This window comes from Salminus brasiliensis, chromosome 16, assembly GCF_030463535.1.
Source record: "Salminus brasiliensis chromosome 16, fSalBra1.hap2, whole genome shotgun sequence".
NCBI classification, from domain to species: Eukaryota; Metazoa; Chordata; class Actinopteri; order Characiformes; family Bryconidae; genus Salminus; species Salminus brasiliensis.
This window is the reverse complement of record NC_132893.1, coordinates 21,566,242-21,586,614: the sequence shown is the minus strand read 5'-3', so window position 1 is coordinate 21,586,614 and position 20,373 is coordinate 21,566,242. Positions and strand designations below refer to the sequence as shown.

General features: G+C 42.8%; 2 protein-coding genes across 3 annotated transcripts in view; one reads left to right on the top strand and one right to left on the bottom strand.

Moving 5' to 3' along the window:
- The window catches only part of alcama (activated leukocyte cell adhesion molecule a), an 88,629-nt gene extending 85,327 nt beyond the window's left edge, over window positions 1-3,302 (top strand). For both annotated transcript variants that reach the window (XM_072658600.1, XM_072658599.1), the window contains one exon: window positions 493-3,302. The gene's annotated coding sequence lies outside the window, so the exon portion shown is untranslated. The remainder of the gene's footprint in view (window positions 1-492) is intronic.
- A 1,365-nt stretch (window positions 3,303-4,667) lies between these two features.
- cblb (Cbl proto-oncogene B, E3 ubiquitin protein ligase) overlaps window positions 4,668-20,373 on the bottom strand; it is a 105,089-nt gene continuing 89,383 nt past the window's right edge. Inside the window, exons 14-19 of the mRNA XM_072658248.1 lie at window positions 14,852-14,995; window positions 13,563-13,627; window positions 13,143-13,250; window positions 12,107-12,262; window positions 10,435-10,557; window positions 4,668-10,122 (exon numbers count right to left, since the gene is read on the bottom strand). Of these exons, the coding sequence (XP_072514349.1) occupies window positions 9,869-10,122; window positions 10,435-10,557; window positions 12,107-12,262; window positions 13,143-13,250; window positions 13,563-13,627; window positions 14,852-14,995 (850 nt within the window). The 3' untranslated portion in view covers window positions 4,668-9,868. The remainder of the gene's footprint in view (window positions 10,123-10,434; window positions 10,558-12,106; window positions 12,263-13,142; window positions 13,251-13,562; window positions 13,628-14,851; window positions 14,996-20,373) is intronic.

Here is a 20,373-nt window from a genome sequence, read left to right as displayed (position 1 = left end):
TTAACCCCAGTTCTCAGTTAGAACTCTAGTGGACATGTGTACCCAGTTACTAGAAGAGTGGGCTAAAATGGCCAGGGGCCATCTGAAGAGACCAGGGCTATCTGAAGGTGTAATTCTTACCTGAGAGGACTGGTTATTGTTACTGTTATTAAGGCAAGGGGACACGCAACCAAGTATTAGAGGAGTTTTCTCTCCTTTGGCCGTGGGAATTGTCTTATTGTCTGAATGTTGTGTAATAGCAATATTATAGCAATAATAATCATCTTTAAGGCTCATGAAGAGCCGTGCATGTCAGTGCAAAAAGCTTTACTGCAGTGGGGTTGTGAAATAAAGGCCCTTCTTAATAGGATTTGCTGGCGCGTTTTGTAGGATCGCGTTACTCCGTCCTGTGGGCAGTCTCGACTAGTCATAACTGAAGCTGTTTTCTCTTGAAGCTATTGAAAGGTTGTCTAACTTCATCTCTCTCTCTCTCTCTCTCTCTCTCTCTCTCAGAAAAGAGGCCTTGCCACACTGAATGTGCAACACCACAACATGTCTATCATATGATCTCCAATGCCTGATTGGAAGGATCAACTCCAGTCAGGCTGCATACGTACGCATCGCAGAATTACTCAGAAATGTTGCGTAACCCAGAACGGACAGTTTGCAGAACCCCCCTCCCCCTCCCCCAAAACCTCCGATCAACACAACCACCACAGCCACCATCTTTCCCTGAATCAAAAGAAGAAGAAGAAGAAGAAAAAAAAGATCCACTTGTGTTGTAAATTTAGTCTGCACTGAAAACTGAGTTTGATTTGATTTCCTTTTACTTGATTTCGTTGTGTTCCTGGTGAATGCTCTTGTTTTATGCGCGTTGCAGGTGTGGTGGGTTCAAGCTATCCCCTTTTCCCTCCTCTGCCCTTCTTTTTAGTAGGAAAAGTAAAAAAATTCACTGTACACTTTTCAGGCCTTTGTAAATATGTCATAGCGAGCTCATTTCTCTTTGCTCAATGCTGAGATTACTGAGTATAATTCAGGTTTAGTTCATGCAGGACTGAGTGATCGCTCTGCCTCCCTCTCTCTCTCTCTCTCTCTCTCTCTCTCTCTCTCCTTCTCTCCTGAGTTAATCTGCTCCTGTGAAGCCTGCTGGATCCTGGAAGAATGAAGACGACTTCACTGCTGTTACACTTTCTTTCTCTCAGTTCAGATCGTTTTGCCTTCATTGATCAGTACCGCTTTAGGTTGCAACCACCCCCCCTCCACCCATCCGAAATCGATTCAGTTCACAGTGGTCCAGAAGCCAGAAGCTGATTTTCTCTGAAAGCTTGAAGACGTAGTGAGTCAGTAGCAGTAGTTTTAGCTGTAGGGATGTGAAGTATTGTTAAATGCAGGGGCGTGTCCTGGTGAATTCTACGTTGGCCTTAATGGAAGTTAGTTTCGTGTCAATTCCTGAAGTTCCTGAAAGCCTTAAAAAATACAAATAATAATTAAAAAAGGCTGGTCCAGACCCAGACCGCTGGACAAAACACACACTAACCTGAACACTGTCCATTATGTGGAATAGACATGCAGTCTGGACTGGTACTACCAGATTCTGCCATTGCCATAGGTGACGATCAGACCAGATTGAATGGTATGTTTACCAGTATCGTCACATGCCATTATCATCATCATCATCATCATTATCATCATCATCGTCGTCGTCGTCTTACTCGCTTAGTTCAGTTCAGGGTCATGCTGGCAATGTGGCAAGCATGGGTCCCCAGCTACTTCCACAAGCTCCTCCTGGAGAATGCACAGGTGCACCTGAGCCAGCCAGGAGATAGAAGTCCTGGGTCTTTCTCTGGGTCTCCTCCTTATTGGTAATGCCGGGTACACCTCCAACGAGAGGCCCCCAAAACCCGAGCTTCTCCCAGATATCAGAGCTCCTCATCCCATCATGAACAGTGAGCCCAGCCAGCAACTCATTTAGGCCGCTTGTTTCCATGATCTCGTTCTTTCAGTCATTACCCAGAGTTCCTGACCACAGGCAAGGGTGGGGATGTAGATTGATTGGTAAATCAGAAGCTTTGCTTTATGGCTCAGCTCTCTTCACCACTGAGGTCTGGTATGGTAACCGGTTGATCTCACTATCACTGAAATCTCCTCACAACTTCATCCTTATCTTCATCCTCATCATCATATCCACTCAGTCTAATTCAGGATCGTGTCTGTGATCTGGTTCTTTTGGTCATTGCTTGGAGAGTTCTTGACCACAGGTGGAGGTGGGATTGCAGAACGACTGGTAAATCAAAAGCTCAGCTAGCTCTCCTCGCCACTGCGAGCTGGTGCAGCGATTGCATTGCTGCAGCTGACTCACCAGACTTGTGGTCGATCTCGCGATCCCCAGTATCTCCTCCTCCTATATTCTAAACGGCCACAATAAAGACTCTTGAACTTCAACAAAGGCCTCCATACCTATCTTACTTTTTTTTCAGAAAGAAAGAAAGAAATAAATACCTAAAAAAAAAAGAAGTAAGGGTTATCTCCTTCTTTGTGCCTTAAGCCAGAGAGGAGCGTCTACGGTTGTGTCGATGGTGAAATGTTAAGATGTGGTTTTCGACGTTGTTGATGATGAAAGCTGGTGTGTCAGGAGTTTCCCACAACTCGGCATTTACGCAGGTTGCCACCTATCAGAGATGGTACTCTTTCACTCCCGCTCATATCAGCACTTGTAATCACACTAAACCATGTTCCACTTTCTTTCAGGATGTTGTTTTTAGTTCCTCATGTGTAAAACGCTTGAGTTAGTTACAGTTAGTGTCCCACACTGTAGTTCGTGGCTTGTGATGGCTTTGAGGCGTTTGTTCTGCTCACTGTGGTCTAATAAGGTTTGTTGTAAATATGTCTGGTTTTTGTGTCTAGCTCATGTTTGGCTATTTATATCGTGTGAGAATGTGAGGTTAGCTACACTTCTGCCTGGATACTAGTCAGGCATATTGAAATCGCCCCCCTCCTCCACTTCCCCTTCCTCCTTTATTTATACCTTCAAAATGTACTACTTCCACCACTACAGGATGGCTGGGTGAAATGTTGACAGATGTTTTAAAAATTTCGTTTGGTTTTTGTGTCCCTTTTAACGTTATTGGTTAAGGTACTGAACACTTCAGTTGTACATGTAATTGGATTCGTTTTTTTTCCCCCTCATTCATATGTTTTATTCCAAACCATCAGGGCAGCAGTGAAACCAAAGAGGGTGAACGAAAAGAAGGCCATAAAAGTGTTTGTAAATAGACTTTTGGTTTTGTACTTTTGTTGAGAATAAAGTGTACATTTTGAAGAAATGATGCGTTTTGGTGTTACTTCAGAGGTTTCCTAGCTGCTTCTATGAAGGGTTCACTTTTTGAAGAGCTGCTGTTCCTTAAAGTTAAACTGATTTAATGATCAGCGTGTGTGATTAGTAGAGGAGAGAGAAGCGCAAACTTCATCCTGTGTGATTTTGACTGTATATGGTCAGATATTTCTGCAGATTTGAAAACAGCTCATTTCTGTACGTTTTTAATGCACAGATGTCATGAAATATATTCGATATACAGCTTTATCATTCTCACCTCCTCGACTCTGTGGTCAAAAGCAACTTTGCCATGTTCAACTCAGCATCTTTTTACTAATCATATTTATTTGGATGCAGATTTAATGTATTTCGGTTGGGAGGCTCGTCTGGTTCAACCAGAACTGTTTCAGTTGATTTTTCTGATGTTTTAGGAACTTAAGCAAAAACAGCCCCTCAGTCTGTTCCAGTTAACCCCACCTGTAGAATAAGATGCAAAATTTGCACTTATTCGGATTTCAGCTGCTGCTGGGAAGTTGATATTTTCATGTATAGCAGAGCTGTGCAGGCGGCATGCATAAAAATATGAAATTTTGCTTTGTTGCTCTGTTCCCCCTTATTTGAATTTGGCCACCCCACAACTTGTCTATAATTAAACCATTGTGTAGCAAAATGGCACTACAGTAATATCTACAGTGTGTGTTTTACAGCAGTTTTAGCTAAAGGTATAAGAATGATAAGGAACCATGAGTTGTTTTAATTGTGATTCATTTCTTTGTAACGCCTCACTATGATGTCAATTAATAGGAAAGACACGGATCTGTTTCAGCTGTCAAGCAAAAATGATTGCAGATGTTTTTTTCCACTGTATCATAACTTTATGATGAGGGAAGGAATAGAAATGCTACAATAGGACAAAATCTAACACTGCCATTAAAAGTTAAGGTTTTCTTCTCCTCTGCCTTTGTGGAGATATGACAACAAGAGAACAATAACACTAGGTAAGCTTAAATCTCTAAATCAGTAATAACTGAGGAAAATAAGGTGTGTTCATAGTTTCTGTCTTCTTGGCTTTTTTTTTTAATGTATTTTATTTATCGGTTTATTTTTTGTAGACAAAGTCCTCAGTGATATCATGACCATCATCACCAAAATTACAAATGACAAAATTGCCAATTGTCCTCCTGACCTGTCCTATACAACAGCTAAACTTGCAAGACCTGGCCCTGGACACTAAGTAAGACTAGTCTTGGTCTTTACCGAAGTTTCAATGGTAATCCCCAATTGAAAACCCCATGTAATCCAGGCTTAGGCTAATCTGGCTCTGGGAAACCAGCCTGAGGAGAAACAAAGGAACACATGGCAAACAGCAGACAGCGATGTTAATACTGGCTTTTATAAAACATTTTCACAAGAACAGATCACAAGTTACCATCAGTACTGAACAAAGAAAATAATCTCAGGTTTTTTTTTTTTAAACAAAGTATAAATTAATTGCACACATCGCATGATCAACAAGGCATTTCCACTAAAAATTAACCAAAAAAGGGAGGGGATGAAATAAAAAGCACAGAAATCATCCCACCCTCTTCACATCCATCAAAGGCCACTTTTCTTTCTGTTGGGTCAAACAGAGGTGTCTGTCCACTCTGTTGGAGACTTGGGAGTTGAAACGGGGAGCAGGAGAGTGACCAGTGCAAAACAAAGCTTCAAGTGAGAGAGTGTACAATCCAATAACAGGATCTGATGAGGGAGCAGAAATGGAGGGAAGATCAAAGCTCTTGTCTGGAATTAACACTTGCAAGGTCTTGAGTGAAGAGTGTGAACCAGCAGATGAAGCGGAGGGTCACTTTGTAGCCGCTGCTTTCTCCCCTCTCTCACGCTGAGTGTGGGACACGCAGGGAGTCAATCTTTTTTTTTTTAATCATCCAATACATGCCTGTCTACATGAACCTGAATGTAGAAGCTACTTGATCAGCTGTGACCTTTACAGGACGCTCTCGCTCTGAGTGAGGAATAAAACCAGCCTGATCCGGTCCCACAGGTGGAAAAATCGAAATGAGGAGGAGAGCCACGGAGAAAAGGCAGATGGTGATGATCTTTCTGTTTTTGAAGAAAGTGGCCTGCTTAATTTGCTGTCTACTGATGGCTGATCGCTCCTCATTACGGCCCCAGGCAGGAAATCTTTGCTAAACAGAAGATACCAAAGCCACTAAATTTACATGAGTAATTACTCAAGCGCCGTCCTCTGGATAACTAATTTGCCTATGCGGTCAAGCTCCCCCAGAATGAACACATTCAGAGACCTTTCATTTGGCAACTGGAGAGAAAAGGCAGGATTGAATTGAACCTTCTCTGCACGCTGGAGACGAGAGTGTGCGCAGACCTGAAGGTCTAATAAAATCAAAGGAATCTAATAAAGAGTCGCTGCATTGACCCTTCTGTAAGAGCTCAGAGTTTCTAAAGGAAAACTCCAGCACTTTCAGCCTAACCTGTATCTGCTGCATCTACTGGATATGGCTGATGACCATAAACAGTTTTCTTCCTTTAAGAAATGAACAGAAAACCTGAAATCAAAACTATGGAGCCCCTAATGTGACACAGTGGTGGTTTTTAATAAGGTGTGGTCACAAGATAATATGTTGAGGCCACAATTTAAGTTTCTAGTGACCACAAAATCATATATTGGAGCCATGAAATAATAATAAATTGTGGCATCAATATAATATTGTGTGGGCATTAGAAATGTAATACATGGCTTCAAAATACTGAATAATGTATTGAGACAACAAGATGGTTTCTAAGATGCTACCACACTTCACCCGGGAACCTATAATCATGTCCTTTTGGACATCAGTCAAATCACGTCCTCTTTTGCACTCTACTACAACTGACTGGTGTGCTCGCCTATCTGTAAGTGCAGCGAACCCAGCAAACATGGTTACTCTGTGACAACGTTGCGACAACCTATTTTTTGGTGCACTAAATGTTCAAAAATTATGTGTTCTGCTGTCAGAAAATGAATAATATAATGAATAAAATTATGATAGTCTTATGACCGAGAGGCAATATAACCTAATGACGAGGTTGTGACAAAGTTGTGTGTGTGCTGGGAAACCCTGTCACGCAGCACCTTCCAAACCAGTTGTGATTATAATATCCTGATATGACTGTATAGTTTATAGTATTTATAATATTATTATTTATTATAATATTAATATTATAATATTAACATTAATAATAATAATAATAAAAACAATAATAATATATCTTTTTTAATGATATTATCTTGTGGCCTCAATATATTATTTTGTGGTCACTAGAAACTTAACATACATCAATTATTATTTGGAGTCAGAAACTACAGCTGCAGCAGACAGATTAGGGTAAAAGCACACCGGAGTGTCCTTTAAGCATTTTTTAAGCATGTAAATATGTTTACTTCATATTAACCTGGCAAGCTCTAACTAACCCTAGATGGCCGTTACAATGTTTTGGCAAACCTGTCCTGGCACTGGTATGGCTGCAGTTTCAGCAGCTCCTCGGTGTGAGAAAAGCAGAGCGCCCCTACATGGTCAACGCCAATTCCTGCTGGACTAGATCCTCCTAAAGCTGTGCTGGACTAACCAATGGCCACACTGGACTGCAGTAATAACCTGCAATAATAAACAACAAGAAAATCTGCCCTGAAGCCGTCAAACTTTAAAGAAAACTACAAAAATAGAATATTAATAAATAATAAAGTCCGACGTGGCCACATAATACCACAAACACCATGCTGTTGACTGTTGATCGCTGAAAACAGCTGGCAGGGATCAGAAAGAAGGAGCAGTTTGAGGAACGTGGCCTCCACAGAAGACTGTGTGAACACTGTACGGTATGATATGAGTTGAGCGTGTGCAATAGACAGAGCGCGTGACGCGGGCCATGAGCGCTTTCCAATGATCAAACGTGATCTAAATTGAACGGAGCTCAGCGGGAGGCTGTCTCTATGGGAGAAAGAGAGAGAGGAGGGTGGCTTGGAGGCACTTCCCGTGGCGTAGCCGAGAGCTAAATCCCTCCCCCGCCGCCCCCTGTCCCCTTTGTGAAGCTGGATGGGAATTCTAGCAGGGAATTTGAGTTGATTGTGCGATTACGGAGTCTGGTTGTGGAGCGTGAGCTGTAGTCCATTACCCCTCTTTTTCCCTCGTGGAGTGGAAAGAGCCTGATTACAGCATCACCAGAAAAATACACTGCTCTCCTTTCAAGCTACGGAGCGAGAAGTGAAATGGGCGACTGTAAAAGAATGCGCTCTACTCTGCAAGCTGGTAGAGTTTGTCTTTTTCACAGAACGTCACTCGGAGGGAGGGGAAGGAGCGGTGGGAAAGGTGAAAGAAACACACGGCCGGGTTCTGGTTTAAGACTTAGATCCGATCACCAGAAAATAAAACACAAGATCAGACTGAAACAGAACCATAGAATTATAAAAGTGTATGCATGTATGTGTGTGTGTGTGTGTGTGTGTGTGTGTGTGTGTGTGTGTGTGTGTGTGTGTGTAAGGATAAGGCTTGCAGCAGCAACAGCGGAGGTGGCAGGAGAGGCAAGAGCAGCCTACAACACACTGGCCACACCAACAGTCAGATGGGTGGAGTTCAAGTCCATTTCCGTTTCAATTCAGCCAATTCAGAGTTCACTTCAGACTGCTCCTCTCTGTAGAGCAGTGGTGGTCATCCGCCCTGCTCCTTGCAGGTCCCGAGGTCAGCAGAGCTCTGCTCAAACACTCCTGACTCCATTCATCAGGTAATTACCAGGTTTACTAGAATGTGTTAGACCAGGGAAATCAGCAAGGTGTGCCACACTCCATCCCTCCAGGAGACAGGACTGATGACCCCTGCTGTGAACAGAGATGTCAGACTCCAGTCCTGGGGGGGTACAACACTGCAGAGTTTAGCATTTTACCTCATTTAACACCCTAATTCAATTCCTCGGCTAATTGGCAAGGACTTCATAAGGTGAATTCAAAGCGTTGGAGAAAACACTAAACTCTGTGGGCCTTCAGGGCTTGAGTTTTACAGTAGGGTTGTTATGGTTCGCCAGGATCATGGTTTCAGTTTCAGTTTTAAAACCACATAATTAGGTGAAGAAAATGAACCCTCCCATGCCTGTCTGCAACGGTCTGCCCAGGGTAAGTTCCTCTGGCACAGCTAGAGTTCTTAAATCTACAGAAGGGTGTTTCGAGTTACCAGGCATGAACTGGGCAGACAATATCAGCTAAAGGTTTCTGTGGTCATTTCTTTTATTAATATAACCATTTTTGCATATTTTAATAAAGCTGTGATTTTTCATTACTACAATTCATGTATTGACTGATTGACTTTAAAAAATATATATATAATTTTGGTAAAAATAAAGATATAGAACACGGAAGGTTTGCTGTGCACTCACCTTGCAGCATAAAGCTGAAGTTCCACCTTAAAAAAGCGCCGCAGTTACATTCTGACGTAACTTCTGCACCATTTAAAGTAGAATGGAACTCCAGCCTTGCTGGTGCAGACATGTTTGTTTACAGTGTCATAAATCTGCATGTTTTGGATTTGACGAGCAGAAATGTTATACTGACGGTTATATGTGACGGGGTGATTAAACAATATGGAACATTTCTGTGCTGCTTTAGTGAGTAACAAAGGAAAGGAATCATATGTGTATTTTGACAGTGTTTCCTTAAAACACGCAGAGTTTGAACGAGCAGGGCAGCAGTGCTCAGCCAGTATGACCAGCGTAACTGATAGATTACACATTACAGATGTTGCTGTAGGAGTGTGTAAGGGACGTGCTGTCTGCGATTACATTTTTGTGTCACGTTCGAAGCTGAATGCTATGCTGAACATTCCAATCCCATGGGGGGTATACTGACTAGAGCCAGCCTCCATAAATCTCAAGAGTGCAATTGTATTTATGAAAGATTTAAAGAAAATGAAAGATGCTCTAGGACGGGACTGGATATCTGCACAGCTCTTTTTTGCTTGTCTTGCTCAACTCTCCTGTTTGCTGATGGGTTTAGTAGGTAGAAATCATCAAACTTGCTCTGGTGTGATTCAGGCTAAAAGGAATGGAAGGGGGCCATAACTCTTTCAGTGGTAGGATAGCCACCCAATCACACAACGTGACAACCATGAAACCACAATACCGTAACAACTCCACTGGACATTCCTAAGTCAAAATATTCAGGGACAGTGCAGGAGCAGGAGCACTGCTATTGGAGCTGTGTGAATTGAATGAGTTGAAAGTGAATGGACTGGGACCCAGCAGACAGCAGCAGCAGCAGCTGCAGCAGCGGTAAGCCACCACGCGGCACATCACTGTAAACACAAGGCGATCCCCCCTCCCCCCCACAGGTTTTTGTGTTTGGAAACACTGACGACTTTTCCTCGGACCTGCGTCCAGTCTTGCGCTCTCCAAGGGCCCAGACCCAGGGTAGGTACTGGACTGGCACTGCGAGGTGCCCATCTGCAGCCCCATTTCTCAGGACAGAGTAAGACAGTCATTTAAAGAGAGAGAGACAGAGAAAGAGAGCAAGAGTAAGAGATGGTGGGCTTTTGGCTACAGGTTGAGTCTCGGGGCCACCAGGGCGAACTCCCGCAAAATGTTCCGCGCCACGTCCACCTTGTTCTGGGCGATCATCAGTGCCCGCTTCACGTCGTCGAACGAGTAGCCCTCGCCCATCAGCTTGGCGATTTTGGCGTCCACATTCTCGTGGGAGGACTCGGGCGGCCTCCTGTGCTGGACGTCCGGAGGGGTCTTCCTGGGGAAGGGCTTTGGCGGCCGCGCAGGTGCCTGCAGGCAATCTCCAGCCACTGGTGGACGGGAAACGACATTACGCTCCATTAAATAGATCATAAAAAACCAACGAGACCAATCAGCTCTAATTCATCTCCAATTCTCAGAGGCACTAAGAGCATTACCGCCTCACTGTCAATAATTCATGAAGCCTGCACTTATCTCCTGCTAATGGCTAACTAATACACAACCACAATATGGTGCAGTGACTTCACAGGTACAACGACAGCACTTTGGTGGTTCAGTACGTAAAATACAGAGTGTAACTGTACTCAATATAACAGCATGTAACAGCATATCACTGCTATATAAGAAGGACACTGCTATACCTAATGTAGGAGGCAGCTGGTCATACTCTTGTGATGTTCTGAACGCTGACTTCATGTTGTCCCCTGTCTGTCTTCGAACGGGAGGCAGAGGGGCGGAGTTACTCAGAACGTCCAGGAACGCATCTGCACAGTAAACACACACACACAATGAGAGACAATGCCAAAACCCCTTCATGGTGTAAGCACTAAATAAGATAAGTAAGTAAACATTACGAAAATACCAAGGACTTGTAACTAGATGGCACTGTAGAGCTTAAGACTGCAAGAACAGACCTAATCATAGAATTTGGATTTGTATCTGTTCAAAAGAATGGTAATTTACAGTTTTCCACTCATCCCAGATGGTGTTGATCAGCATTGACATGTTTGGTGTCTAAGTTTTATCTATGAAGCTAACTTTCTAAGCCAATAGTCACCTAAAATGTTTTCTGTAAATATGCCCCCGTTCACACCTGGCATTAACATGCGCCCTGGTTGGTTCGATCATCAAGTGGGCAGCACAAAGTGCAGGTGTGAACAGGGTACAATAAGTATCTGAGACGCATCTTAATCCGATCACTCAAACCACATTTGGAGGTGGTCAGAGACGCATAAGACTTAGAAAGTTAGCTTCACAGCTAAAACTTAGACACCAAACATGTCAATGCTGATCAACACCATCTGGGATGAGTGGAAAACTGTAAATTACCATTCTTTTGAACAGATACAAATCCAAATTCTATGATTAGGTCTGTTCTTGCAGTCTTGAGCTCTAAAGCCCTGCCCGCATCGAATGACTTTCATTTGGAAAATGCACAACGACCGCGAGACCACACTGCCCACCACCCGTGCGAGTTAGCCGAGCACGCTACAATAACAAACTAAGTAATAGATGAAGACGATACTCATAGCTGGAATGCAACCAAACCTAGGTGTCTCATATTGATTAAAGAATTATTAATGTGTGCCATGCCCCTCCCCCAGCAGAAATGATGTGAGAAATCCGATCACAAGCGATCACAGGACATGCATTTAAATTGCCTGGGGTGAACGCATGTGTGTTTTGGCAATCATCTGTCCTCAACAGTCTGGATGCAGTAAAGGGTCCACATATGCGTCTCGAATCAATCACCAAGCCTCGGACATCCATTCTCAAGCCCTTTACTGCCGTTGCCACATTATTGTAATGCAGATCTGAACACTGATTTTTGTGTTTGTTTGACACCACTGAACTCTCAGAGACATGAGTCAAAAAAATAAGACACTGATGGAAAACGGACAGTTTGCTTTACAATCACCGTTTGTTGTCTTAATAGAACTGGCACAGGCTGTACCCCGATGCCCAGCTGGCTTGGCTGAACGTTTGTATTCCTTATTAAACAACATTTATCACCAAAACAATGCACCCAAAGTACCAGTTGCTAGTCTAGGGTGAGGGCATATCTGGGAATGAATAAATCATCTGGCATATGATTTTACTCCCACTCTAGCTTTCAAACTTTCCTCATAAATCTTCAGAAGAGTATAAACTTTTCGCGCACACACAATCTGGCACACAGGATGTGTTCTGGCATGGCTACTGTGGGTTTGGGAGTGGATGTACAGGGCTTGCCGATGGGCTCTATGAATCAATGCATTTGTGGGTGGGGCACGGACATGTCAATCAAGTGGCACACTGCTGGAACCGACTCACCTGGGTTGAGGAGGAAGTGGTCGTGTCCGGACGCAGGCCGAGTGGCTCTGGAGCAGGACGGAGACGAGGAGACGTCTGGAAAGCTGTGTCTAACGGGTGGAGGGGGCGGGGGCTGTGAGGGAGGGAGTGTGTTAAACAGGTCCTCTGCTGAGGGGGCTGGAAAAAATAGAGAGAGAGAGAAAGAGAAATACATAAACCGCACTTCACAGCTCTCAGCACTAGATGGGGCTGAAACACCAAAGCTGAAACATCCTCACAGTGCATCACAAGGACAAATGATGGAGTATGGACAAGATTATCACACACCTTAACTAGTAAAACTAATCACACATCGTTTACATTCAACAAAACTTAATACAACTAATCTTTGTGAGATTATGAAGAGATGATAAAGGGATTTCCTTAGAAATGAGGTATGTGATTTATTTATGCATGAGTCACCGCGCTCAAATTACAATCAGTAATCAGCATGTGGAACCTTGTATCAAAATTTAATGAGGAGTGGAGATGAACAATAATTTGCCTTTGATTAGCAAATAGCTTAACAAAATATTAATGAAGGCACGTACAATCAGACAAAGGCCGTCACGCAGACACACAGTGGTGCAAGTGAGCGCTAAGATTCTGCTACTTTTCCAATGTATTAACATCCTGGAGCCTGTATGTATTAATTAGCTAAAACAAAGCATGTACCTGTTTATCAAATATAAACAATATTACATTATTAACATTCATGCAGAACTTACCCAGAGTCTTCAAGCACAGACTGAAGAACTTTCCTCAGCACTATTTTGCACTTTTTTTTTGCAAAGGCCTGTGATTGCACTCTGTCTCTGCCATGCAAAAACCTTGTATCTATTCATTTTCAATGTAAAAAACGTAGACAATGTAGACTTATCTAAGCTTGAAGTCTCTCAAGGAGAGCACACATGTAAACTCACAGACCAGTACGCAGCAATATAGAAAAACACACAAACAAACAAAAACAACAAAATAAAACATAGCAGCCAATAAGCAGAGCTGTGTCACTGGCTACCTTGTGGGGGCAGTAGAATGTCGTAGTCTGATGGCGTCCTGTTGTTGTGGAGAGGACACTGTGTGGTGTGCGCCACACCCGAAAGCGACAAGCCAGAGTCGAACCCACCTGAGGAATATAACACACAGGGTTACACTGAACTGTCACCCAGACACACAGCCTCCTTCACAGCCTCAGATTCACACAGTGAATTCCACAGTGCTCCAGGGGAAAAACAGCATACACACACACATACACACACACTCCTATTCAACCAGCAAACTGACACTTTTCTACCCAGCTACCAACCCCCGGTTTTACTCTTCAGCCTCTCAGTGCACAGACACCCACACAGCCCCGTACAGGCAGTCAAGCAGGAGATGGATATGACAGATGAGGGTTAGCTGAAGTGCAGCAGAAAGCAGAAATAGTGGAGCTTACTGTGCTCGGGAGCTTTGGGCTTCTTCCCTTCTGAGGAGAGATCCGATGAGCCGTTCTCTGAACCCCTTTAGAACAAAGAAGCAATGTGTTCAGTTAGACTCAGTGTGCTTATCTACCAACAACTACCATCAACCTTGTGACCTCACTAATTCACAAATGTGTGCAGATATATAGTAAAGTAAGGCTGGGCAATATGATGATATCTAGAGTAACTGTGATAAATGAGATCACCTGGCATTTTAACACACTTATGAGTATATTTTGGACAGTTTATTATAAATATTATAAATAACAACACTCCTACAGTAAATCATGCTGCAATAAGTATGTGCACGGGTACTTGATTAACTATTTATCCAACATATCAGTAAATCCTGTGTATTAGCTACCTCATTATCTCTGAAGGCTGGTTTATACCTAACGCAGATGCAGCACAATGCACATGGCGAAGTGCCGGACTATCCGCAATTCTCAATGTTTGTACCTTTTGTGCCACCACTGTTTAGGTTTTTTTTTTTTTCAAGCATGAAGCTGGAAGCTCCTCTATCTCACACAGTACAAGTGAGTTGCCCTTATTTTCTAGAGATCACATTAAATTTGGTACAAGAATAGAAGTATGTGAATAACATTTTTTGATGATCCACATTACTTTTTTTAAGAAATAATGTATGTAAACACATTCACTGCATTGATTGCAGATAGTCAAACACCATGGATCTGGCTGTTGTTGATCAATAAAGAAGAGAAGTTTTTGTTGAAGGTGTCTGACAGACAGAGAAGACAGTGGCATAGACGTGATTTTCGTCAATAAACGGCCAAGGCACATTTGCGCCTCCACGCAGACAGTCTGCTTTTTGATTTTTGGAGTGGTACAGACCCTCACGCACGACCTCTACGTCTGGCCGTTTCATCTGCTACTACATCACTTTGGCCGCGACCCCCTATGGTGTGTTCGCTATATTCGGTATATACTAATTCCAAGAGATGGGACCTTTCTGGTCAAGTCACCATGCAGCACTGTTAGACTGTTCCATTTGTGTGACCAATAGGCTACGAAGGAGGATTCTCTTTACAGGACAGTCCTACTGTGGACCCTGCGATTGCAGTGTGAATGGGCGGGGCTAAACTGCAGTAGGCTGAATAGGCAGAGATATGTAGACGAGCTGTATTCTTGTTACACTGAAGACTCAAGAGTGAGGGAGTGTACGTTTATGTGTGTGTGTGTGTGTGTGTGTGTGTGTGTGTGTGTGTGTGTGTGTGTGTGCGTATCTGTATATGTTTATACCAACCTGTTAGGAATGAGGAAGGAGATGCAGACTGGAGGCTGTGTGATGCACACGGGGTGTGACGAAGGGATCTGATACTCATCCTCTACTCTCTCTGTTAGTGCCCTCGATCGTTCTGAACACGGGCTGCTAAACGGGTTGGTAAACCTTCACAACACACCACACACACACAACACAGACATCAGCGTTACCATAGTTAATTAGTGCTCATTAACCAAACACAGGACCATGTGTAGACGCATCAGGATCAGACATACAGTTCAATTCAGTTCAGTTCAATTTTACAAACATCTGCTTTTTCTACTCTTTCTACTGGGATGGCCTTACTAGACATTGGAATGTTTCCTGTGTGGATATGATTGCATTCACTCATGTGAGCATTAGTAAGGTTAGACAAGGTGTTGGACAACTGGTTCTGGATTGCAAATCCATGAGTTGCCACTCCAATTCATCCCAAGGGTATTCAGTGCTTCATCACTCCAGATCTGCTCCACAGGAAAGTAATGGGGGCTATATACTCCTGGAGCTGGCACTGGGCACTGGGCATAGTGACCCATGTACAGCTCCTCCAGAGTGACCCAACCTATTACAGGCATAAGTGAACACCTGTGTCAGCAATGAGTGCACATTAAAGTAGATACTTCATTTAATTTAAAGAGCTGTCTGGATACTTTTGGACATACAGTGCCTGAATCACTTTTTACAACAGACATTGTGCCAAAGGAGCTTCACAGAAATGCAGATTCCCAGCCATGATGAGCAAGCCAAGGCTGCCAGGGAAGTCACAGTGGTCAAAGTAGTACAAATAACAGAGCGCTTAGATCAGTCAATGCCTAGGGTCCGTGCTCGAGACACTGCCATCATCTCTCTACTAAATGCAGTACTTGTGGAGAATAAGCAAGTTTGTGCCCAAAAAATTCATTTAGTGCTATTGACTGAAAAACGCAACATGATAAAGAAAGCACTAGGCAAATTAGCATCACCGGGCAGAAGACGACAAGGCAGTGTGGGTTTGATTTTTAAAACGATGTCTCCCACCAGTGCAAAGTAAACCCTTAATTATCTCTGCCTCATACCCACGACTTCAAAGTGAGTCCCTAGACTGTGAGAGACGAGGAGTTTGCAGCAAAAAGCCACATCCTATGGCTCATTAGCAGGGCTATGGAGCATTATACCACCACACTGCACAACCGTCTGAACAATCAGTATAACAGAACACAGGCGGGCTCACATTGCCGCTTAGGAACTACAGTATAAACACCACGGAATGTAAATTACTATGTATTCGGTAGCATTTCACTAAATATGGAACGTTCCATGATTTTCAATACTACAACAATGCAGTATTTCACTATGCTAGTTCTGTACAAGGTTACAGCGGTATGCACTTTTTCCTCTCCAGATATAACTGCGGCAAGCAGCATTACCAAACAGAGCCACTGATATGATTTATTTCTTTTGCCAAATTCTATATTCATAAAAAGAAGCCAAATCCAGATGTAATATCTTTTTAGTAGAAATAAAAAATCTTTATATTTATCTATATTTATATTACTATAGAAATTTTGAAAACTATTTATTACTAGCCAAGAGTCAGTAAATCTCTCAAAAAGCACAAATTACATGTTTGCAGTTTTCCCTCCAGTTTATTTATTTTATTATTATTTTAACTAGGTGATCTATCATTATCTAACATGCAATCATATTTGTAATATTTTTTTTTAGTTTGGTTTTGATATGTTGTACTTTTTGTTAATTAAAAAAAAACTAAAGTCTGGGACAAATTTTATTTTTTTAATCAATCATTTCATTTAATCAAATATTAATCCTTCAGTCCAACAACAATTACAAGTCCTAAGCTGCTGTAAATCAGGAAAGAAAAGTCAGTTAGCTTTAGCTTAGTTAGCATGACAGCATTCTGCTCCCCACAGAACAAATGCAGTCTGGGTGACAGAATTCCCTCGAAACATTTAGTCAATGATGACTCTGATCAAGTGACTTAGGACAGAAAGCTAAACCTATGTTTTCCTATGGTGGAGGATCTGTAGCCTGTTGCTGCTGTGGTGCTACAGACTCAAGTGTTGATGATAAAAGCTTGTGTCTGAGAGAGTGAAGCTGCGTTACTGGTGTCGCAGTAACAAAGTCCCAATGTAAGATTATGCCAGCTATCTAAGCTTAGATAAGTGTGCTGATCATCACAGTATAGACCTCATTTTAACTGAGGCTCAAGTCACACTTTACAGAATAAAGTTTCATGTCTGAGAGCACAAAGTCTAGTGAGCGCTCGTAAGAGTAGCTGCCGTCAAATATGTTCTGGTCACTCTTGGTCTTTGACACATAATATAACTAACATTAGTATAACCAGCACAACATGTCCATGTCAAATTTAGATAGACAGGCTTGTTTCATTTGTTTGCATCTCTGGCTTTGATTTTCAAGCACAATTGGCACACGAATCCATCCAGGTTTGCTTGCTCTCCCTTTTATTTGGAATGACTAAAGAAGTTTGCTAAATTGTCATTTGTTTTCCCACCTGTTTTCAGCCCATGAAATTAACAATCATTGAGCTCCCACAGCCCACTCCCCCTCACCCTGTGATCCTCTTGAATGCACATCAGGGGTGAGTTTATTTGGCTGTGTACTAGATAGACAAAACATAAACCTCATTTGTAGTAGTTTTAAAAAGCAGTTTACCTCAATGTGATATTGGGAATACGGGGAGTCTAGACGATTTTCTTTTTACCACTGTATTGTTTTGGTGTTTTGTAATACCACATTAAGCCAAGCTTCTGGTCCTGTAACAACCCTGCTCTGTGAAGCACATCCTCTGAACAGTGATAAAACTGGTCTTAGTAAAGCATTAACGGATGGGCTCCAGGTCAACAACCTGGCCGTTCCAGCTTACGCAGGCTCCCTGCTATTCACACACTGGCAAGACTGCGGCCCCTTACTGAGATAAACATTTACTCTGGCCTGTGCAGCTAGATGGGCTCAGATCAGCCAATGTAATCACATAAGCACCTCTCCGACAAGTACACAGAGGCACACACATATGCACACAAAAGTATGTGCTCATGTTCTGGCCAAAATTCAATTCTTAGACAATATTAAAAAATGAAGTGTATTTTTACCCATATTTACTGTATTAACTGACCATATCATGATATTTTTTCATATTCAATGTTCATGTGACGTCACAACAGCAATGCATTTACATATGTACGCTTATTCGGGCCTACAACCGCCCCGCCCACTAATGATCAAGTTATGATGAGCCAGAAAACCCCACTGGCCTGCTTTCCTCACCCACCTGATGAGCATGGTCCCTGCACAGACTCTTACTAAAGCCATTACCACTAACATAACTAAAAATCATACCTCTTAAAGAGTTCGTCTTTACACATTTACATTTACATTAACATTAACATGACAATCATAGAGCTAATCTTCATTCCCCCGGATAAGACTTCTAACATTAACCTCTGGTTTTCAGAGCTAACATCTGAGCTCTACTGTGTAGTATTTGATTTTAGTAGTGCAGCAACTCATGCTTTTTCTGTGCTATCTGGGGATGACCAGAGCAGAATGAGTTCCACTTCTTCAGTCTTGGTTCCTCCCAAGGTTTGCTGAGGGAGCTTTTTCTCGACACTGTTGGCTTTGGCTTGCTTACTTGGGGCTCTCATCCGGACCTCCGTATAGCCACTTTGTGACAACTGTAAGTTAAACTGAACTTTAACTTAAACAGTCTTAGAAACATAGTACCCAAAAAGCCTAATATATATAAAAAGAGGTTGGAAAATGGTCATGTAACATGAATTAATAGCAATAATAATAACAGTACTATTAAACCGTATTGTGTAAAAGTTTTGGGCACCTAAATAAAAAAGCTTCTAATCTGGGCAGTCAGTCTTTCTTTACTCAGCAACTGAATAATATAAAATAACTACAAATAACATTTATTTAAAAATGACTAATTTTACATCCCTGTGTTCATTAAAACATCTCTGAAAGATTTATAGTTCATAGTTATCACCAAACACCTGGTTTGATAAATCAGTGCTAAATGACTGGAGAAATCTAGAACCGAACTTTGTTCCCCAAACAGCTCACAAGATCTCAACTGCTTTCTTCAACATAAAAAGTCCTTAGTTGCTTTTTAGTAAAGTCAACGATTTACCCCCTTTGTGGTGGAAACTACACACACAGGGCATATCGAACTGCAAAAGTCACCATGCCCATGACCAGAACATGCTGTACCTCCACATCCAGCAGGGGGCGAAGCAAACACCCAGAACCGGATCATTCCAAACCTCCTCCACACTCAGGCAGCTATGAATCAGAGAGCAAAGTGACGGGGCTGTTCATGTCTCAGTAACGCCAAGGCGTTTATGGAGCTACATTTTCCACATCTTCAGCGTCACTCGGCCAGAGTAATGCTCAAACAACCAGAGAGAGAACAAAGAAGAGTGTACACACATACACACACGTTCCCCTGCAGATGTGTTTTTCTGCTAAGGTGGAAAATTACATCAACAGTTCTGTGCGTGTGTGTGTATATATGTGTGTGTGTGTGAGAGAGAGAAAGAGTTGCTCATTACAAAGAATCCAGTGTGCACTGAGCCAGCAGATCAGTGTGCACAGCTGCACTTTAGCCTGCAGCTACTGAACAACACACACACACACACACACACACACACACACACACACACACACATCCAGAGCAGTCTCACTCAGGCCACTGCTGTGTACAGATGCCGTCCTGTAGCCTAAACTCTATTCATGAACTCCATTCATCCACTGCCATGACATTAAACACACCCATCTACTGCTCAGCCTGCACCACCGCTCCATTAATAAATACACACAGCAGAAACCACCCAAACACACCGCTGCCCTGAGCGCCGAGCACACACTGCTGCTGAGTTTTACCGAGGCTGAGCGCAAGAGTGTGTGAGAAACTGCTGTTCCATTCTCTCTCCATCAGATGACGACGCTTTTATTAGACACCGTGCTGTAAATGTCAAGGACCTTTCAGCAGTAGCGAAACTCAGAATAACCCGTCACCACGGTAATTGTTTTTTCCCCATGAACCGCTTGATCTCTCACAGACTAAGCTCACACAGTTGTTGGCTGTGTCCGTTCACTGTTTGCAAATGTGGGTGGTGCGGGGTCCGACTGGCATGCCAAACAATGTGGGTGACCAGTAGTTTTATCGGTAAAGGAAAAACGGTGCCAATAACGAGTCGAAAACTGGCTGTTCCATAGCTGGGATTTGAACCTGTAACCACCTGATGATATGGAGGAGCAACCAATACATGGCTTTTCCGGGTGGAACTGTGAGGTAAGCTGGCTGCAATAGGGTCTAGTAGGGTTAGCTATTAGCTTAGCACCTGGCTAGCCATACAGTGTGTGTGTTTAGCAGTGTGTTTAGTCTCAAGGCTTTCACAAGTGGAGACTCCATAGAGACAAAAGTATTTGGACACATGCTCATTTGTCCTTTCTTCCAAAATCAAGGCCCTTAAAAA